At 43.6% G+C, this 20,670-nt stretch overlaps 1 protein-coding gene across 3 annotated transcripts in view; it reads right to left on the bottom strand.

Moving 5' to 3' along the window:
- SMYD1 (SET and MYND domain containing 1) overlaps window positions 1-19,966 on the bottom strand; it is a 42,736-nt gene extending 22,770 nt beyond the window's left edge. For 2 of the 3 annotated variants that reach the window (XM_040496823.1, XM_040496822.1), the window contains exons 1-3: window positions 19,764-19,966; window positions 4,463-4,639; window positions 784-997 (exon numbers count right to left, since the gene is read on the bottom strand). In XM_040496823.1, the coding sequence (XP_040352757.1) occupies window positions 784-997; window positions 4,463-4,639; window positions 19,764-19,900 (528 nt within the window). In that variant the 5' untranslated portion in view covers window positions 19,901-19,966. Of the gene's footprint in view, window positions 1-783; window positions 998-4,462; window positions 4,640-5,040; window positions 5,082-19,763 lie in introns of those variants that run through there. The other variant, XM_040496825.1, reaches the window with a different exon arrangement.
- Window positions 19,967-20,670: the final 704 nt, after the last annotated feature.

Raw genomic sequence — 20,670 nt, forward strand, 5'->3', positions numbered from 1 at the left:
TGCCTCCCTCTCTCCCTCTCTCTCCACACACACACACACACACGCGTACGCGCTATTGGTTCTGTTTCTCTAGAGCGCTCTATCACAGAAGTTCTGGCACATGGTGAGGACAGGAGATGTAGAGTATGATCATGCTATTGTTGTTATTACAGTAACCTCCCCCCTTAGCCCACTCATCAGCACCACAGAAGGAAGACCCACCAGTTGGAAGACATCTACCCCCAGAACCCAAGGCCTGAACCTGCTGATCCATGAAGGTCCTACCCCCATGCTTTGGCCTCTTATGGCTACAAGAGCTCTGGTTTTGCTGCTCCAAGGCAGCTCTCTCCAAAAGTCCTTCCTCTTGTCTCCCTAATGTCCATAACACACGACTCCAGGCTCTCCATTATCCTGCCTACCATACCTGGGAAAAGGAAGGATCTCATTTCCAGAGTGACTTGGGCAACAAAGGATGGTGATTGGGTCTTTGCTCTCAGTATAAACCAGAGAAAGTAGAAAGCACAGATAAATAAGAAGGTCAATTCCTATCTAAATCTACCATGCAGGGATAACCAACAGTTTGTGTGTGGGATGCCTGCTTCTGATAGGGTGGGAATGACTTTCTGGCAAGCAAGGCCAGAACAACAGAAATGGGATGAAAGTTCTTCACTTTGGGCCTCTGTCCCCTCTGGTCCTTCTCTCGGCCTCCCCTCCCCCGCTCCAGCCTGGTAGCCTCTGAATACTTCTTGGTTGACCAATCCCAGCTGCCACCTCCCACCCCCGCCACCTTATGGGGGATCATACCACGCCAAAGATGTGTGAGATGTACTGCATGCTGAACTGCTGGCTCTGGGGCGGCCAGTACTGTAAGAAAGTGTCCACGTCCACCCGCAGCTCCTTTTGCTCCTCCTCCCCGAAGTGCTCCACGTGGTTCTGCAGGTCATCCACAGCCACCAGGCAGCCCTCTGTGAGCCCAGTGCCCTCTCTCTCCACCCGCCACATGATGCGGGCCGCCAGCCTGTGGAGAGGGGCAGGGTTAGGGATGCCCCAGCACAGTCATTCATTCAACAAACACTTACTGAGTGCCTAATGCATGTCAGGCACAGGGCTGACCTACATATATGGAATTTCTTTTTATCATGGAGCCTTTATTTTATTTTATTCTTTTATTAATTTTTTTAATATGAAATTTACTGTCAAATTGGTTTCCATACAACACCCAGTGCTCATCCCAACAGGTGCTCTCCTCAATGCCCATCCCTCACTATCCCTTTTATAGTGGGGAGACCTTAGTTTAAAAAATAATAATTTAAACTAGCATTAAGTGCAACGCAAAGAATACACTAGGGTAGAATAAAAACATAGTAGAGGGTGACTGGGGGAAGGGATGCCAAGGTGATTAGCGGAGGTGATACTGAGGATGATACTCAAGCTGAAAATGGAATGACTAGGAGCTGGCTCTGTGCAGATGGGAAGGAGCAGTGAGTACATAGACCTTGAAGAAGGAATGGGCTTGGAATGATGGAGAAACAGCAGGAAGTCCAAGGTGGGTGGAGCATAGTGAGTAGGGAGTGGAGAACAAATAAAGATGGAGAGGTGGGCAGGAGCCAGGTCATGTGGGGTTTATGAGACCATGAAAAAGGCATCTGGGGACACCGAGGTATGGCATCCTGGGTCTCTCCTGATAATATGGCTAACTGAGATGAGCACTAGAGAAGGAGTCTAACAACCTGGGTTCAAATCCATTTCCACTTACTATGTGACCTTGGGCAATTCCCTGGACCTATCTAAGGGCCAGTAAAAGATGATAATACGTATCCCCTGACATAATATTTGGAAGACAAAGTGGTGTAACAGATGTCTACATGTGTGTGAACTTATCTGTAGTCTTAGTGATTAAAGAAAGAGGTGGGAAAGACAATCTGGGTGGGGAAACAGTATAAGAAAAGGCTCGGAGGCAGCTACAGGCTTGGCATATGCAGGAAGCAGGGAGGGGAGGGGGCTGGCCTGGATGAAGCAGAGGGCTCTGAAGGAGGAGGGGAGGCAAGGTGGGATAGGAGGGAGCCCTGGAGAGCACAGGGTATGGAGTGTGAGACAGAAGGGTGAAGTTCATCTTGAGGACAGTGAAGGTTATCTATTTGGTAGCCTTTGCCCACTAGATGAAGCCTATGACTGAGGGCATTTTGGCAACTCTCGGCTACTCATTGAATGCATGCTGGCCAAGCACCTGCAAGGGGGTGGGGGCCTAAGGCAGATCTTGTCCCTGAGGGACCTCCTTGGCAAATAACAGGCCCGTTTCTCCTCTCGTTTGGGTCACAGAGTTATTTCTGAAAAGATGCCCTGCTGGCAATCCCAGGTGCCTGGGAACTGAGGTATCCCCACATGGAGCTCAGGACAGCACTGGAGAAAATAAGGCTCCAGTAGGGTGTCTGTTGCCTCTAAATATTAGGGAAATGGTCCCTAAGTGTCCATCAATGGATGAATGGATAAAGAAAATGTGGTGTGTGTGTGTGTGTGTGTGTGTGTGTGTGTGTAGATATATATATACACATATATATACTGTATATATAATATGTAAATATATGATTATATAATATAAATATATATAATATACATGTGTATATAATATATATACAGTATATATATATGTATAAAATGGAATACTATTCAGTCATGAGAAAGGAGGAAATCCTTCCATTTAAGACAGCATGGATGGACTTTGAGGGCATTATGCTAAGTGAAACAAACCAGACACAGACAAAAACTGCATGGTATCAGTTATGTATGGCATCTTAAAAAAGAAAAGAAAAAAGTCAAACTCATAGAAACAGAGGAAAGTGGTTTCCAGGGTCTGGGTAGTGGGGGAAACAGGGAGAGGCTAGTTAAAGCACAAACTTTCAGCTAGGAGATAAATAAGGTCTGAGGATCTAATGTAAAACATAGTGACTACAGTTGACAACACTGTACTGTATAATTATAATCTGCTGAGAGAGTAGAACATAAAGGTTCTCACTTGGGGAAAAAAAGGATAAATATGTCAGGTGATAGGTATGTTAATTAACTAGATGGGAGGTGTCCTTTCACATTGTATACACACATCAAATCATCATTATGTACACCTTAAATATCTTATGATCTTATATGCCAATTGTACCTCAATAAAGCTGAAATTTTTAAAACATGAAAATAAAATAAAATTGCAAAAGAACATTGTTTTTAAAGAAGCAGGATTTCAACAGGTGGAACTACGGGGATGGGGAGGCTGACTGAGCCATTTCATTTTGTAGTTTCCTAAAAATTACTAGGATATGATGATTCCATTCTGTACTTGAACTTCCCACCCTACCCACTGAAAATGGTCCCAACTTCACCTTCCCCATCTCCTCTGCTCTCCAACACCACCTCCCAAGCACTGACCTGCAGCCCTATCTTGTGGTGTTGGCCCTGAGATTCCTGGCCGCAGCCGCCCTGGGGATGCCACTAACTGTTGTGAATGTCTTTCGCGTATAATGAGTGCAGAGGGCTGTGTGCACAAGCCAAGGGACTAGTGGTCTATGGTTACTTGAAAAGCTCTGCATTTTATCTTGGTTTACCTGTCTGTTTTTTCCCTTTGTTCATTTGTTTTGTTTCTTAAATTCCACATGAGTGAAATCTGACTTATTCCACTTAGCATAATCCTCTCTAGCTCCATCCATTTTATTGGAAATGGCAAGATTTCACTTCTTGAGGGCTGAGTAATATTCCATTGTGTATATATACCACATCTTCCTCGTCCATCGATCAGTCGATGGACACTTGAGCTGTTTCTGTAATTTGACTATTGCAGATATGCTGCTATATAACCACAGAGAACAAAGTGATGGCTACCAGAGTGGTGGGTGCATGAAATAGGTGATGGGATCAAGGGGCGCACTTGTGATGAGTGCCAGGTGATGTATGGGAATGTTGAATCACTACATTGTACACCTGAAAATAATATTACACTGTATATTAACTAATTAGAATTTAAATAAAACCTTTAAAAAAAAAAGCTCTGCTTTTTTGTGTGTTTAATTCTGCTGGAATTAAATAGCTCAGCTGCTGTTGAGCTCTAGCTCATTTTGCCAAATCTTCAGATTTTTTTCTTTCAAGAGAAACCAGAAATCCTAACTTTTTTAATGTGGAATTTTCCAATTTTTTTAAACATTGGCAGATCAAAAAAAAAATTTTTTTTTTAAGTTAAACACTAGGGAGCCATTGAGAACAGGTCTGCAGTCAAGTCTAGACGGGTTGTGGACTAAAACCATGGCCACAGACACCCAGTTCTAGATGGGCTCCCACACCTAAAGGGAGTGCACAGAGATGCCCCTATCCAGTCTCTCTGAGGCTCTACCCTGATCTGCACTCAGCCTGGCTTCGTTGGGCCTGGGAATGCTTGTCACTAACGCCTTCCCCACCTGACACTTGGGAATCACAAACACTAGCCCCGGGGCCCAGCTCTGACCTGATGTTCTCATTGGGCACCTTCCCATATCTCTTGATGGCCGAACACTCGTTCTTGTGGTTCAGCCAAGCATCCTTCTGGCAGGTGCGGTCACAATAGTGGGCGAACTTGCACTGTCCACAGCGATGAAGCTTCTCCTGCCTCTTGAAGCAGGTATGGCACACAAAGTTAACAAGGCTGGGAATGAAGGGAGAAACAAGTGATTGGGGGTGGCACAGCAAACAGGGACTGCACTGGACATTGGACCCCAATGTGGGGAAACTACTGCACGCTGCATATAAGCCTTTCAATTTAATTCTGCAAGTGTAGATTTAGACCCATATGCGGTAGGCACTGGGAATACATAACCTGCATGAGAAAGCTATGATAGCGGCCCCATGGGGTGTTCCTGGAACACACTGGAACAGACACTTGAGGAGCCCAGGAAGTCTTCCAGGCCAAAGGACTAGGTGGAAATTCCTCATGGTTCCCTCGCCAAAAGCCACAGGTCACTGGTACCATAGCACTCTGTGTGACATGACCCTCTTGTTCTTGAAAGGCAATGCCCCTTTCCCTTGAAGAATAAAACTCATAACTACCTACAATATGATGGGACGTGAAACATGATGTATTTTTTGCAAAATGGGGTCTGCGCATTCTGATGTATGTCACAGTTCCGTGTGTTTTGCAAGAGTAACAATTACAAGGTTACTGATGTCACGGAGGTTACCCGCTGTATTCTCCTGACTCAGAGAGAGAGAGTGGAAGTGACATGGAAGGTCATGCCTGCCCACTCAGTGGGAGAGGGAGAGATGAATAGGCAGATGAGGTTCCTTACCCCGTATTTCCCACCCCCCAGTGTTCCCAAGAGAGAGCTTCGTGTCTCCCAGGTTAGAGCCGTCTTTCAGGCAGAAAACAGCACAGGCTAGTATGATGGAAACCTAATACCAAGAGTGAGTGAAATCTGGCGTGATGCACAATATCTCAATATCTCTGCAATGTGGAGAAAAGAAACCCTGGCCACTGAAGCAGAAAAATGATGAAAACAAGCTCAGCAGTATGCGCAGAAACGCTGAGCTCCCTGGGAAAAAATGGGTATGTGAACTCAGACTAGAGTTTACGGTCTAAAGAGGCATCTCAAAAGTATAGGAAAACAGGAGCTTTTGGAATCACAGAAGGCTGGGGCCTGAAGAAAGAACCTTCAATAGAACATACAAACACAGAAATCCCTGTGTCCATCCTTGACCTTGCACTTTTTAAGTTCCCATAGTGAAATAGAGTACACTGTTTCCAAGAACAGTTAATCCATTGTTGGCCAGTCCTAATTGTTGCAGATTTCCTCCTTGAGTTCAGCCTGAATTTGCCTTCCTGAGAAACATACTCCTATCATCGAATTCGGCTCTCTGGATCCTTGTCCAGTGGAACAGGCCTAGGTAGGTCAGTGATGCAAGAATCTGAAGACCGCTGCTGTGACTCCCTTTCATTCTCCCTCTCACTCCCAGCTCCTTCAACAGTCCTATTCCAGTCTCTGATGCGCCCACAGTGGGTCCCTGTAGCCAAAGGAAAGTGGGTGCAGCAGGGCAATCAAGCAAGATTCAGTGACCAATGCTAGGGCGCTGGGCTCAAGGAGACCAAAGGTCAGGCCCTGTGGCCCCAGGAGGGCATCAAGAAATGGAGAGAGGTAGAGAGCCAAACTGAGGGCACTGCTCAGGCTATTGCTGTAAGCTAGGTCCTGGGCTTCCTGGAGTCCAGTTTTCAGCCACTGGGTGGCCAACTCAACACACTGCTGTGTCCCCATCTGCTGTGAGGTATGTTGCTTATAACTTGTTACTAATCATGAAATACTCATGGGCATGGAAGGTTAGTGGTTATAAGTTTAGAGCAGGTTCAAAGTTATCCCCCTACTAATGTCTTCCTCACTCCCATGCAATCCCTTAAGCTTTTCCAATGGGAGAGGAAGAGTAGAATTACACTAGCATATTTAGAATATGCTATATTTGCACAGAATCTGCAGCCCATCGTAGCTATACCACAGAGGGTATTCCCTGCTTGAGAAGGTCATTTGTCATGAGTGCTCCAGCAGAACAGAGCAGATAGGCTCATGCAGGACCCTGACCATTTAGTGGAATCTTCAAACCCCTAGAAATAGGGAGCTATGAATTTCTCGTATCTGCCTCAAGTCAAGATGGCATTCTCTGGCAGAAATGTGAAGTTCTTCAGCAGAGACTGAATTGCTGAAGAACCCAAGTAATTTGGATCCCAGTGAGGCTCCAAATCCTGTCTCCTGGCCACTCAAGGGTGGATACTGGGTCACAGAGTTTTATAATTACAGGGCCAAGAACAGAGTACGGTATCCAGGTGTGGTGCTATAAATGCTTTCCTGCAAAAAACTCAGATATTTGAGATAAAATTAAAAATCTAGTCACTGGTACGTCCCAGGTTTTCTCAAAGGCACACAGCCAAATCAGAGCTTCCCTCCATTTGTCCATATGATGCTACCTTTTTTTTTTTTTTTAATTTATTTTTGGGACAGAGAGAGACAGAGCATGAACGGGGGAGGGGCAGAGAGAGAGGGAGACACAGAATTGGAAACAGGCTCCAGGCTCCGAGCCATCAGCCCAGAGCCTGACGCGGGGCTCGAACTCACGGACCGCGAGATCGTGACCTGGCTGAAGTCGGACGCTTAACCGACTGCACCACCCAGGCGCCCCGATGCTACCTTTTTTAAATAGCTTGAAGTATGACTGACATACATATCCAAAATCTTTAATTTGGTAGACTCTGACATGTGCATATACTTGTGAAACCATCAACATGACCAAGACAGTGAACCTATCCACATTCCCCCAAATTTCCTCATGACATTGAATTTTTTAACCTGAAGTGGGGTCTTCACCTTTATGGTATTCCAAACGGTCAAAATCATTTTGAGCTTTCAGTCTTTCATCACTTATAACAGTATGCTAAGCCATGAGTCATCTCCAAGGCTGAGAGCATCTCTTGGTTTGGGATGGGGAAGGAGGAGCAGATTCTCGCGTCTGGGGTATCAGGACTCAGACCAGGAATACAAACCCAAGGCAGGAAAGAAAGGGAAATGGTCTGGAGAGGGGAGAGTTAAGAAGCAAGTGTGATCATGCAGGCTGCCATTTGTGACTTGTCACTTGGAACTCCATGCCTATCTGCCCTAGGGATGTCCATCAGGGAACAAACCCGCACTGGATTGCCCTAACATTTTATACCCAAACTGATATTTTTAGAACATTCAAGCATTATATCCTCATATTTTTATTTGTACACATATATTCACATTCGTATACATCTTTCATGTTGAAACTGGAATTTACACCTACCAAATATTACGCATTGCAGTTCTCGCACCATTTCACTGTTTCACATTTTAAAAAGGACCACAAACTCCAGGTGGTCACCTAGAATGACAAAAGTTCTTCTGCTTTATCTTTATGAGCTCCACTTATTTCTTTCTTTTTTAAAATTAAAAAAAAATTAATATTTATTTTTGAGAGAGAGAGAGAGAGAGAGGGACAGAGCATGAGTGGGGGCGGGAGGCAGACACACAGAATCCGAAGCAGGCTCCCGGCTCCGAGCTGTCAGCGCAGAGCCTGATGTAGGGCTTGAACCTATGAGCCATGAGATTATAACCTGAGATGAAGTCAGATGCTTAACCAACTGAGCCACCTAGGCACCCCTGGGGTCTGCTTATTTCTAATACACTTAAACTTCAGGAAGAGATAATAGCATAGGGGTTGGAGACATGAGCTGTGGCCTTCATAAGCTCAAGCAATTGTGAACCTTAAGAAATTGTTCTTGCGACAAACATGTAGTGTTTGGGAACATGTGTTAGGGGCCAACTGAGAGTCTCCTGGATTAGCTCCCAGGCAGAATACAATGTTTATTAAGGGTTATGTGATTTTAAAATGTGCCAGTTTGAAGTTTATGCAACGGCAATTGTTTAGAACTTAGATAAACACAGTTTTTCTTTTTTCCCAAGGAAGAGTATTTTATCCCTGACATTGTTTAGAATTACTGGTGCATGGTGATAATAAAAACAGAATCTTTTAGTCAGGTTTTTAAAAGTCAGTTCTGTTACTGTTTTTAAATTCTGTGCAGACAATGCCCCCTTACTGTCTGCCCCATGGTTGGACCTCTGGCATTGCCCTTCCCTTCGTCCACACTGCCTGTGAGGCTCAAATTTTCTTAGTCTGGCTCATAGAGGGACAATACATCTGTCCTGGAGCCTGCATCCAGGCCCCCATAAACTGACCTAACACACTTCTTAATGGAGCCTGATTATAGAATAATCAATCTGCCATGAACTATAGCTATAATATGTCCATAAGAAATTCTAGTGGAAAGCCCCTCACATGTCCCAAGTCACTAACAACCATTTTGACAAGGAGAAGGCTGGAGACTAGAAGGACGATGAGGGTAGGTTTGAAGCAGAGCTGGGTTTCTCAAACTTCCGTGTGTACACACATCACCAGAGATCTTGTTAAAATTCAGGTTCCAATTCAGTAGGTCTGGAGTGGGGCCCAGGATTCTGCATTTCTCACAAATGCAGTCTAACAGTGTAAAGACTTCACCCCAGACTGGATGATAGAGAGACCTCTCCAGTCACTATACAATCAATTATCAGTCCTTGAATCAATTCAGCTACCATCAATTCAATTCATCAGTTCAACATTTCACATCATCTTGTCTCATCAGAGTCTTTACACTTTTCTATAATAAACTTTTAATTACTTTTCATAAAAAGAAAATGTGGTCAATTTTGAATGATTCTTTTTCTTCCAGTGAACTCATAGTGGGTTCCAAATGTTAGCCACCCAACTATGCAAACTATTTCCAAAGGCTTACACACCTGTTTTATAACCCATCCTACAATTTTGCTAGGGCCTGGAGGCAAGTTTTAAAGGCTAGTGAAAAAGGATCGGGAGTTATCTCCTAACTTAGATCTCCTTAGGATGAGGCTGACCTTTCTCTCCATTACCTCACCTGCCAGTAAAGCTTAGCCATGAGGCTGGAACCAGGAAGGACGAGGGGGGTAGGTTTGAAGCAGAGCTGGGTTTCTCGAACTTCTGTGTGCACACACATCACTAGAGATCTTGTCAAAATTCAGGCTCCAATTCAGTAGGTCTGGAGTGGGGCCCAGGATTCTGCATTTCTAACAAGCTCCTAGGTGATGCTGAGCTGTGACTTTGAGTAGCAAGAATGTAGAGATGAGAGAAAACCTGCTCCTTCTGGTGGGGTGTGCAAGGAAGTGTCAGGCAGGCAGAAACGGGAAGCTTAATTAAAAAAAAGAAAAGCCCATCTCTCTGGTCTCCATCTCCTTTAATAGTGGTGGGATGGGTATTTACGGAAGGTCACACCTGGAACCGGTCAGAGCTGGGTTCAACTCCGGATTCCAGTATCTACCTCAAGCAAGTACCCTAACCTCTCTGGGCCTTCATTTCCATACGTGAAAATGGGAATAATAATACCTAGGTCTTGATGCCTTTTTAAAAAAATTTTTAACATTTATTCATTTTTGAGAGACAGAGACAGAGCATGCATGGGGGAGGGGCAGAGAGAGAGGGAGAACAGAATCCAAAGCAGGTTCCAGACTCTGAGCTGTCAGCACAGACCCCTACTTGGGGCTCCAAACCATGAACCGTGAGATCATGACCTGAGCCAAAGTCAGATGCTTAACTGACAGAGCCACCCAGGCGCCCCATAACAATACCTAGATCTTGATATCTTTTAGACAAATATTACTTTTTAATGAAACATGCTTACTATTTTTAAAAATTCAAGCAAGAAGAAGACTACAAAGAAGTTCCCAAATCCCACCACTATCAGATTAAATGTAAAGTTAGCCAGCTCTGAGCCTGGCACAAGATAGTGCTCAGTAGACGACAGCCGGGTCCACCCGCCCGTCTGTCACATGGGGAGGTTGGGCCAGGTGATCTCAGAGCTCCTGCTGTCCTCCAGCATCCACTAATTCTCAGGCAGCCACCAGCGAGAAAGACCTCCAGGCTAGCAGAGAACCCCTGTAGGAGGGGCAGGTAATTCTCTGACAGAAATACCTCCCCTCATTCTTACTAACCCCAATGAGAGAGAGAGAGAGAGAGAGAGAGAGAGAGAGAGAGAGAGAGAATCCAGAAGACAGGAAGTCCTAAAACCACTTTTGGGGTTGCAGGAGAAAGATGCTTCTTCTAGCCAGGCTTAGCCAGGCAGCCTTCAGGAAGTCCCATTTTTCCTCCTAGTCTCTTTCCCCAGTGCCCACAGAGGATGTTAACTCCCACCTACACAACCCCCTGCAATTTTCAAAGAGATGTTGTAAGCAATTCTCCTTTGTTAAACCTTCACAACAACCCTTAGGAGTAGTGATTACTACCCTCCTGGGGATATGAGGATCCTTATAGGGGTTCCTCATGTCTGCCACTGCGCCCAGCACAGAGGACAGAGGAAGTCCCCAAAGCCCACTTTTGGGCTCTGTCTGCAGCCCTGAGCGTTCTTTGCCCTGGCCAGCGGGTCCCCACTCACTCCTTGCTCTGCAGCCCTGCCCTGGGTCGTGTCACCTGTCAGAATCAAGAGGGCTAGAAGGGCAGCTGCTGCTCAACTCCTTATATGGAAATAACCAGTTGCTGGTCAGATAAATGCCAAGAGAAGGCGCCTGCAAGGTGGACAAGCCGCCTAAAAAACACAGCCAGAAAGGACTGAACCAACAGCTCTTGCTTTCTGTACTGCTTAAAGACTCTCAGCCTGCCAGGAGCTGTTCCCTCAAAAACCAAGGGGGATGTCCTAAAGAACATTCCACATTCCTCAAGTACCCAGAGGATTTTACAATATTTTAAATTCCTCTCTCCTTCCTTCCTTGTCCCTTCCACTCTACTTTCCTTTCACAAGTATTTATTGGGCATCCATTATGTGCTGTGCGTTGAACTTGGTAATACAGGGCCTTAAAGGTAAACAAGACACAAACCTTGCCTTTGAGTGGTCCCTAGGCTGAGCTGGGGCATAAACACATATAAGCAAGGTGAGGCATGCCATCTAGGAGTGCAGGTAACTCCTGCAGGGTTCGAGGGAAGCCTAACTCCCACTGAGGTGGGGGAGGCGAGGAATCTGGGAAGGCAATCAATGTGAAGGGAGGAGGCACTGTTCTGACCCTCTAAAGATGGGCCGAGTTTGTACTCCGAGACCGTCAGTTCTTCCGTGGAGAGGCACTGGCTTGAGTCAAAGGCATCCATATAGGGGCACAGGTACATACAGGAGAGACGGGAGTAGCTATCTGACAAGATCATAGGATGCACCACACTGGGAAATGATGCTGGAACAATGACCGGAGGCGAGGGGACCTGGAATGCTACTCTCAGTAGTATGTCCTTATTCTGCAGGCAAAGGGGGAACCACTGAAGGCTCCTGCAGAGAAGAGACACCCACCCAGAGTTGGAAGGCTCATTTTCTTTTCCCCATGGCATCTACTTAATGTTGTTTTGAAATGGCCCATGTCAACCCCTGAGGGGCATCGCTGGATTCATGTTTGCACTATACAGACCTTAGCTTAAGAAGTTAAGGGGCGCCTGGGTGGCTTAGTCGGTTAAGCGGCCAACTTCGGCTCAGGTCATGATCTTGTGGTCTGTGAGTTCGAGTCCCGCATCAGGCTCTGTGTTGACAGCTCAGAGCCTGGAGCCTGTTTCAGATTCTGTGTCTCCCTCTCTCTGACCCTCCCCCATTCATGCTCTGTCTCTCTCTGTCTCAAAAATAAATAAACGCTAAAAAAAAAAACTAAAAAAAAAAGAAGTTAGGTGATACTGCTTCCTTAGGTCAGATCTAGGTATTGCCTATTTTTTAACATCTCTTCTATATTCAAGTAGCAATTCTCGAGCTTTCCTCTGCCACAACTCACACGAAGAAGTTCACACTCCCAACTCAGACCTGTCTGCATTTCCAACACTATAGCTGTGACCACACCTCATTTCCCATGCTTAAAACACATCTTCAGATGCACATGACTGAAGATGAAATCACTGTCCGGACAATCTGGCATTTGATCTCATTTATATTTAAAAAGCAATTATTTGCAAACTTCTGCATTTAAGGATTAAATGCGTTTCATAAAATGTAGCAATACAACCTGTAACGGGGCATGTGACATGTCACCACGTCTTGCACCTGCAACTAAAAGTGTCAAACTAAAGACATTGCGAACCTGGTTGGCTCAGTTGGTATAGCATGTGACTTTTGAGCTCAGGGTTGTGAGTTCAAGCCCCACATTGGGTACAGAGCTTACTTAAAATAAAATAAAGACATAGTTTTAAATCTGCTATGGTTATGGGGCGCCTGGGTGGCGCGGTCGGTTGAGCGTCCGACTTCAGCCAGGTCACGATCTCGCGGTCCGTGAGTTCGAGCCCCGCGTCGGGCTCTGGGCTGATGGCTCGGAGCCTGGAGCCTGTTTCCGATTCTGTGTCTCCCTCTCTCTCTGCCCCTCGCCCGTTCATGCTCTGTCTCTCTCTGTCCCAAAAATAAATAAAAAACGTTGAAAAAAAAATTTTAAATCTGCTATGGTTATCCGCAACATCGAGTGTAAATGTTTAACACTGTAAATTGAACAATAAACAGTGATTCATTCATTTCTGAACTAACTGTTCAGGAATTTCCCTAATCCTTCTATTAAATGATTTCCATTTATAGCATCATTTGCTCCCCCCCCTCCACCAGCTGTTATCAGATTAAAGGCCACAGTGTGTTGGTTGTGTATGCCACACTAATCCTGCTGTTCCCACAGCCCATATAGAATTACACTGGCTAAAAGCCCAGCTGTCTCCAGTGGACCTGAAGCTCATAACTGGTCCAATTTTCAAAAAAAGCCTGGCTGGCATTAATTTCTCTTAAAGTACTCTACTTTTTCTTATGTTCTTATCATTGTTTACTCCTACATGTGTGCATAATCTCCTAGACACTTTCAACTGCTTATACAGAATCACTTAGGAACCAGTCAAGTTTTTACTTAAAGAAATTTTTGTAAAAATCCACTATCCTTCCTCCTTCTTAACATTTTTTTTTTGTGTGTGTGATGAATTGGATTAATAGGAAATTCATCTTATTGGTTGTGGTAGGTTGAATAGCTCCCCCCAAAATGTCAAGGTCCTAATCCCTGGAACCTGTGAATATGTTACACTACATGGCAAAAGGGACTTTACAGATGTAATTAAGGTTCAAGACCTTGAGAAGGGGAGATAATCCTGAAACATCCCGGTGGGTCTACTGCAATTGCAAGGGTCCTTATAGGAAGGAGGCAGGAAGTCTCCTGTGTAATCACATGTATATTCCTGTTTTTTACCTAGGAGTCTCTGAATCTAACCATTCTCAGGTCCCAGAACCAGATTTTGATTGTTCTGAAACTGATGCATGAGTATCGTTTCCTTTATTAAGACTAAATATTATTAACTGGACTGACAAGGAAAGAAGAAATTAAGTCAGCGATGCCGGACCCACTTGGGGTGGGGGGCAGTGATAAATGGACAAGATCTCAGGAATCTTAGTCCTGCCCTACGGCTTGTCCATCCATGTATGACCTGGGATGGCCTGCCTGTCTCCTCACTAAGCCTCAGCTTCCTGATCTATAAGAGAGGACTGAATATATCCAATGGGTCTCAACCTTCTTTTGGGTTGAAAGTGATTTTGAAAGTGATGAAAGCTATAGACTTTCTCCCCAGAAATAAAAAGCACAGATGCACATCCACATAAACTTTGATCTTTCAAATATAGTTCTCTCCTTAGCTAAGGATCCATGGACCCAAAGCCTAGATGCACTCTAAATTCATAATGTCTGGGACTGTTAAAAAGGAACCATTTTTAACATTTTAGCATTTTTGGTTCCCGGAACTGCTCATGAGCACCATTCCCATGCCATGTCTTGTGTTTAATGCTAAAATAAAAAATGACCAGAATAAGCTCCATTTTATATTAGTCCAGCACCCCTCTGTTGCTGCACCGGAGTCCTTCACATGTACTGAAGAAATCATGAAACCCATAGAATCTCACGCTAGAAGAGATCTTCAGGGTCAAATGACCCAATTCCCCTCTACTGCCCAACTCCCCAAGGACCTCATCTCTGCCAGGTTGCCACCAGAAACTACAAAACCTTGGAAATAGCTTCCCATCTCCAGACAGCACTGGTAGCCCTGGTCTCCCATTAGGCAACAGAGGTTCGGTGTCAAGGGCCTAAAAGCTTACAGGTGACCCAGGAAAAGGTTTGGAATTCATCACACCTTCGAATAGTCCCCAAATTTTCTTAAAACCAAAAAAAAATGCAAAATGGAAATTAATAACAATTGTAATAGCAAAGTTATAAAAACCCATTCAGAAGTGGTAAGCAAAAACTACCTTTTGACATATTGTGAGGTGGAACCTCTAAAGGTAAAGGTGTCCAGGGCCTACTTCATTCTTAAATGTCTTGAGCTCTAACTAGCACTTTCCCCACCACACATCCCATTTTAACCAGAAATAACTTCTGCTCAAGGTGCTTGGTTCTCACCCTTCTGTCAAGTACAAAAATAAAGTTTAGAACCCTCTGTCTTGCAGACAACAGTTTGTTATTTGTAGATGGCTTTTAGGAGAAGAAGTTCTCCAATGTTATTGTAAAATATGCTTCAAATTCCTATCCTGGTCAAATCTGATTCTATTCCACATTGGCCATGAATCTATTTGTTTGTGGGTTTTGTTTGAAGACGGTGATGGTGATGGTGGCAATGGAATTGTACTCAGTGTGATAAATGGCGCCCCATGGACCTCAGTCTGTAGGTCCACTGGGCTAACCAACTGATTTTATAGTTTGGAAAAGATGAAGGTTCTACTTCAGAGAACTGGAAGGGTCCTTTCAAGACCAAACAGCAAAAAGATAAGGACTGAATCTTGCTGAAGGCCTGAGTCTGTCTTACGGCTAAAACCATTTATCTTCTCATTCCCCTTGACAGAAAATGAACTAAATAAGCTAAAAGTGAATAAATTCAATGAAATGAATGTGAATAAAATTCAATGAAAGTGAATAAATTCAATGACAATAAGTAACTACATAAAAATAAACTAAAAAAAAGAAACTTAAAGCTTAGGCATAATTTTAATATATATATTATATATATATAATATATATACACATATGATAGAAAAATGAATAGGTTTTAAAATAAAAGACATGAAAAATAAAGAAAGTCAAAAGTAACTGAGGACTAGAAAAGAGTTAAAATCAAAAGGGCTAATAAACCAAAATGATTCATAAGAATTCAAACAATTTAGAAGTTCTGAACATTAAGGAGTAATGAAACAAATGAGCTTTGTTTTATTAAGGAGTAATAAAACAAATGAGGAGTAATAAAACAAATAAACAAATAAAGTTTTAAAATGAGGGCATCAATAGAAAATAGACAAATCACAAAAGAAGGATGTAATGATCAATAAACAGATTTTTTTAAAAAAATCTCACTTCCTTAATCAAAAAATTCAAAACAAAATAGTACTAAGTTTTTATAGGTGAAGTCGGAAAATACAAAAGTAAAAGTTAGTTTTCTGTGTTAGCCAGTGCTTGGATAAGGAGGCAAATGCTATAACCCTCGTGGAAAAAACTAGTATAATCCTCTTGGGGGGAGGGTGATTTGGAAATCTATAGTAAAAGACTCAAAACTGTCTTTTCAATCCAAAATATACACTTCTAGGAGTTTATCTTTCATAAATAATCAGAGATGTACAGAGAGATCTATTAGGAAAACTGAAACAACTTTGACATCCAAGTTTGATGGCACTTGCTAATCTGATATATAACAGTCAAAAGGAATACTACGCAGTTATTAAACATTCCTTAGAATTTTTAAATGCTAAAATATTTGGCTCGGTCAGTTAAGCATCTGACTCTTGATTTTGGCTCAGGTCATGATCTCACAGTCTGTGGGTTTGAGTCCCATGTCGGACTCTGCACTAACAGCATGGAGCCTGCTTGGGATTCTCTCTCTCCCCCTCTCTCTGTCCCTCCCCTGCTCATGTACTTGCACTCTCTCAAAATAAATAAACTTTAAAAAAGTAAATTATATATTGTTTAAGAATATGTACACATGTGGTAAGACTATTCCTCAAAAGGCAACGGAATAAATAACATAAAATTCAGGCTACTAGTTACCTTTGGGACAAGTTGGGGACAGGATAGGGGAAGACAGAGAAGATACAATAGAATCACATACTCTAGCTAAACAGGATGATGGTTTTATGGGTGTTCATTTCTTGTTATGCTTCATAACATATATAGGTACACACAAGTCATATGTTGTTTGAAAGAATTTTCATTTAAACGTTGCGCTCAACTAAAAATAAAATCTTTCCTCATATTTGTGTTTGGAGGGTAGGGCAGGAAGCCTGGCTTGCAATAACATGGATTAGGATGTATCTCTTCTATAGAATGATTAAAATGTGCCTCTTTTGTGGGTCACTCTCAGTCCTACCTCCCCCCTCAGGTTTCTCATCTACAGTGGCTGAGTCTCCCCAGGAGGCCACAATGGGAGGGCAGGATGGGCAAAGCTTTCCTCCCATGCCTTTCCAAGCTATCTTTGGTATACCCAAAGCGCAGCCCCTTCATGTTTGCAGTGACATACTTGGGAAAAATCACTTTTTAAAAGTATCTCTTTTAGATTTTTTTTCAATCATCTTAAAGATCGTTTACCCCAATCATCCCAATTTTTATTACTGTAATAATAACATAACATTTTGCTAGCATTCTATCTGCAATGTTCACTAAAGTTGTTTTGTAATTATTACTTCTTTTTTTTTTTTTTTAATTTTTGTTTTCAACGTTTATTTATTTTTGGGACAGGGAGAGACAGAGCATGAACGGGGGAGGGTCAGAGAGAGAGGGAGACAGAGCATCGGAAACAGGCTCCAGGCTCTGAGCCATCAGCCCAGAGCCTGACGCGGGGCTCGAACTCACGGACCGCAAGATCGTGACCTGGCTGAAGTCGGACGCTTAACCGACTGCGCCACCCAGGCGCCCCAGTAATTATTACTTCTAATGAATGATGACTTATTTATACCAAGAAAACCATGTAAACATCAGTCAGAAAAAAAGTTGTAGGAGAACACGCAGCCATTAAATACTATGTTTATGAAGAGAGTACAGTCACCCAGAAGTACTTAAACTATGAAACGTAAAACATCATAGTTTCTGTAAGAAGATCCCAGCTGTGCAGTACAAATGAAACCTACCTTTTAAAATAAATGGTAAGGAAACAGACAAGAGTGTTTAGAGTTAGTATCTTTGTGTGAAGATACTAAAGATTTTTTTCTTCCTTAGTTTTCTTTTTATAATGGAAGGAAAACCCACTCAACTCCACTCTTAAAAGGGACACTAATTGGCTATATTAGCTTTTAGGGAACTAGAGGCACCAATGGAGGTATTCTATACAAGGCAGTGTGGCGACTCAGTGGCGGCATCAAGATGAGTGTTCCAAGTTTCTGTTTTCTAACTTTTTTGTCTTTATTCTGAACCCGACTGACTCCTTTACCACGCTCACCTCCATGCACGACACACATACAAGTAAATTAATAAAGCCAGACAGACTCCTGTTGAAGAGGTATAACTGTCTCCTCAGCCCCCTCACATTCCGCAGGTGGCAGTCAGCCACATACTCCATTCACTGCCGTCTCCCTGCGGGTCCTGGTAGGCAGGGAGAAACGAAGATCTGAACGCTAATCGAATTATCTCTGAAAAGCAGTGCCCATTCCCAGGATGGTCTATACAGCGAGCCAACCACAAAGCCTAGATATCAGAGGCCATCTTGATTCAGATCACATCAATGTCAGGCAGGTCACCCAGCTTTAGGTGGAGGGAACATTGTCATAGTTTAATCACTAGGCAGGTTTTGTTTTGTTTTGTTTTGAAATAAAGATTTAATACTAATTTAAAAGTTTGGTCAAGTATAGACATGGTTGTGGGGAAATGGGAATGTAAATTTAACAGAGCCACTTTGGAGGCCTATTAAAATAGAAACAGCACACTGTGGAACAATTCCCCTTCTAGCCATATATCCTTGAGAATAATCACACATGTGTGCAAGTGGACATGGTCTAGGATTTTATTTGCAGAAATGTTTGTTTTTGTGAAAAGCTAGAAACCACTGAATGTCTCTCATTAGGGAAGTGGATAAATAAGTTTTCATATATTTATTGGGTAGAATATCCACAGCAGTTGTAATTGGTGATCCACATAGCATATGGATCAACACGGATAGATCTACATGGGGGTAAAAGAAACAGATCTTTGAGGATTTAAAAGAATTATCTGTAGACTTATAGTTCCCATGAGGGTAGATATCAAAAACATGTTCAGTGAAGACAGCAAGTTCTAGAATGACATCTGAAGTATGATACCGCTTCTATTAAAAAAAAGAAAAAGACAAACTACAGTGCTACATTCTTGATAAATGAAGATATACGTATGTACTGGTACAAGAACATTCTAGAAGGAAGCACATTAAAATCATAATAAGTATTACCTCCGAGGAAAGACAGGAGATTGGGATTGGGAGTAGGAACGGTAAAAAGGGATTTCGGTTTCATGGTGATATTCTAATGTTCCAAATGTAAATGGATTGTAATGTTTACAATTACTTTTTAAAAGTCTCAGCAATTACTTTACGCTGTAATATATTTATTATACTCAAGAAGCTAAAAACATGGAGCCTTTTGTAAGAAAATGTTTCCTATGGGGCGCCTGGGTGGCTCAGTCGGTTGAGCATCTGACTCTTGGTTTCAGCTCTGGTCTATCTCACAGGTCATGTGTTCGAGCCCTGCATCAGGCTCTGTGCTGGTAGTATGGAGACTGCTTGGGATCCTTTCTCTCCCTCTCTCTCTGCCTCTCCCCTTCTAAGTAAATAAATAAACTTAAAAAAAAAAAAAAGAAAGAAAGAACGGACAAAAGAAAGAAAGAAAGAAAGAAAGAAAGAAAGAAAGAAAAGAAAGAAAGATGTTTCCTATAGTACCACACCCACCTCTCCAGTGGGCTCCAGCACACCCACTCAGCCAAGTTCAATGGTATTGTGAGAAAGTACCCCAGCGCCCTGGCTCACCTTTACAACCCTCCTAGGGACCAGAGCAAATCACATTAGTGATGACTCTTTGCAGAAAAAGTTATTCCAGAAAACAGCTGTCAGAAGTGCCATTTTGCTAAAAATGATCAAATGGCTTCTATCCCTTTCCCTGAAGATTTTGAGAGCAAAGTGTTTTAGAGTTTGGCACCGGCCAAACCAACAGAGAAAAGAAGGCAACACCCCACATTTCATACCTGTCAAAAACCACTGCGGAATAAGCCCGCTCGGCGAAGATGACATCCGCAGCCCAGAACTCCTTAGTGGCCTTCAGACCCCTGCCTTTGCCCTCAGAAGTGAAGACCTCCACGTTCTCCATTCTCCCTATTGTCATTTCAGAGTCTTTCAGGCAGCTCGGCAGATATTTAACACGGAGCCAAGTCCCCTGTCATTGCTATTTCAGCACCTTCAGCATCCCAAAGAGCAAGCCTATAAATGGACAAGCACCTCCCCTTCCCTACCCCCTCTCAGCAATGGGGCCCTCACCTCCCCCTCTCCCACGCTTCCTGGAGGTGGGAATGGGGCAGGCAAGAGAACGGTGATCCGAGAAGGGTCACGTTCATCACCAGCAAAGCTGGCAAAGCAGAAATGACCACGGGCTGGTGCACCTCTCGAATTGGACCTGAAAATTTTTGCAAAATTCCTTTGCAAGAAGCAGCTCAGTCCTGGATGGCGGTTGTGCTCAGCTTCAGTTGGAATAGGGAACACTTGGTCAGTGGGGTATTTTTAGCAGCCAGATGCCTCTGTCAATCCCAAGCAGACAGCTGAAATGGTCCAAGAGAAGAGGTGATGCTTGCTGCTCTGGGAACCTTCAGCTGTCAGGCTCATACTTTCTCAAGTGAGATGGGCCCCTTGTCCCCCTCTCCCCTCCCCCATAGGTGGATTGCTTGCAGAATACAGCAGATGCCCAACTGACCCCCTTCGCACATACAGAACAGTACTATTTAGGCTCCAAGTGACATCCCTCTTCTCCAGTATTACCTGGGACTCCCACAGCACCCCCACGCAGGGCTCAGAGGTCTGGGAGCCCCCTGATGATACAGGGGTGCTGGATGCAGGCTAGGAGAGGAGATAGGCCTTGAAAATGAAAACCCTCATTTCTGT

Source organism: Herpailurus yagouaroundi, unplaced genomic scaffold (genome assembly GCF_014898765.1).
Source record: "Herpailurus yagouaroundi ecotype Mexico unplaced genomic scaffold, PumYag 188, whole genome shotgun sequence".
Classification (NCBI taxonomy): domain Eukaryota; kingdom Metazoa; phylum Chordata; class Mammalia; order Carnivora; family Felidae; genus Herpailurus; species Herpailurus yagouaroundi.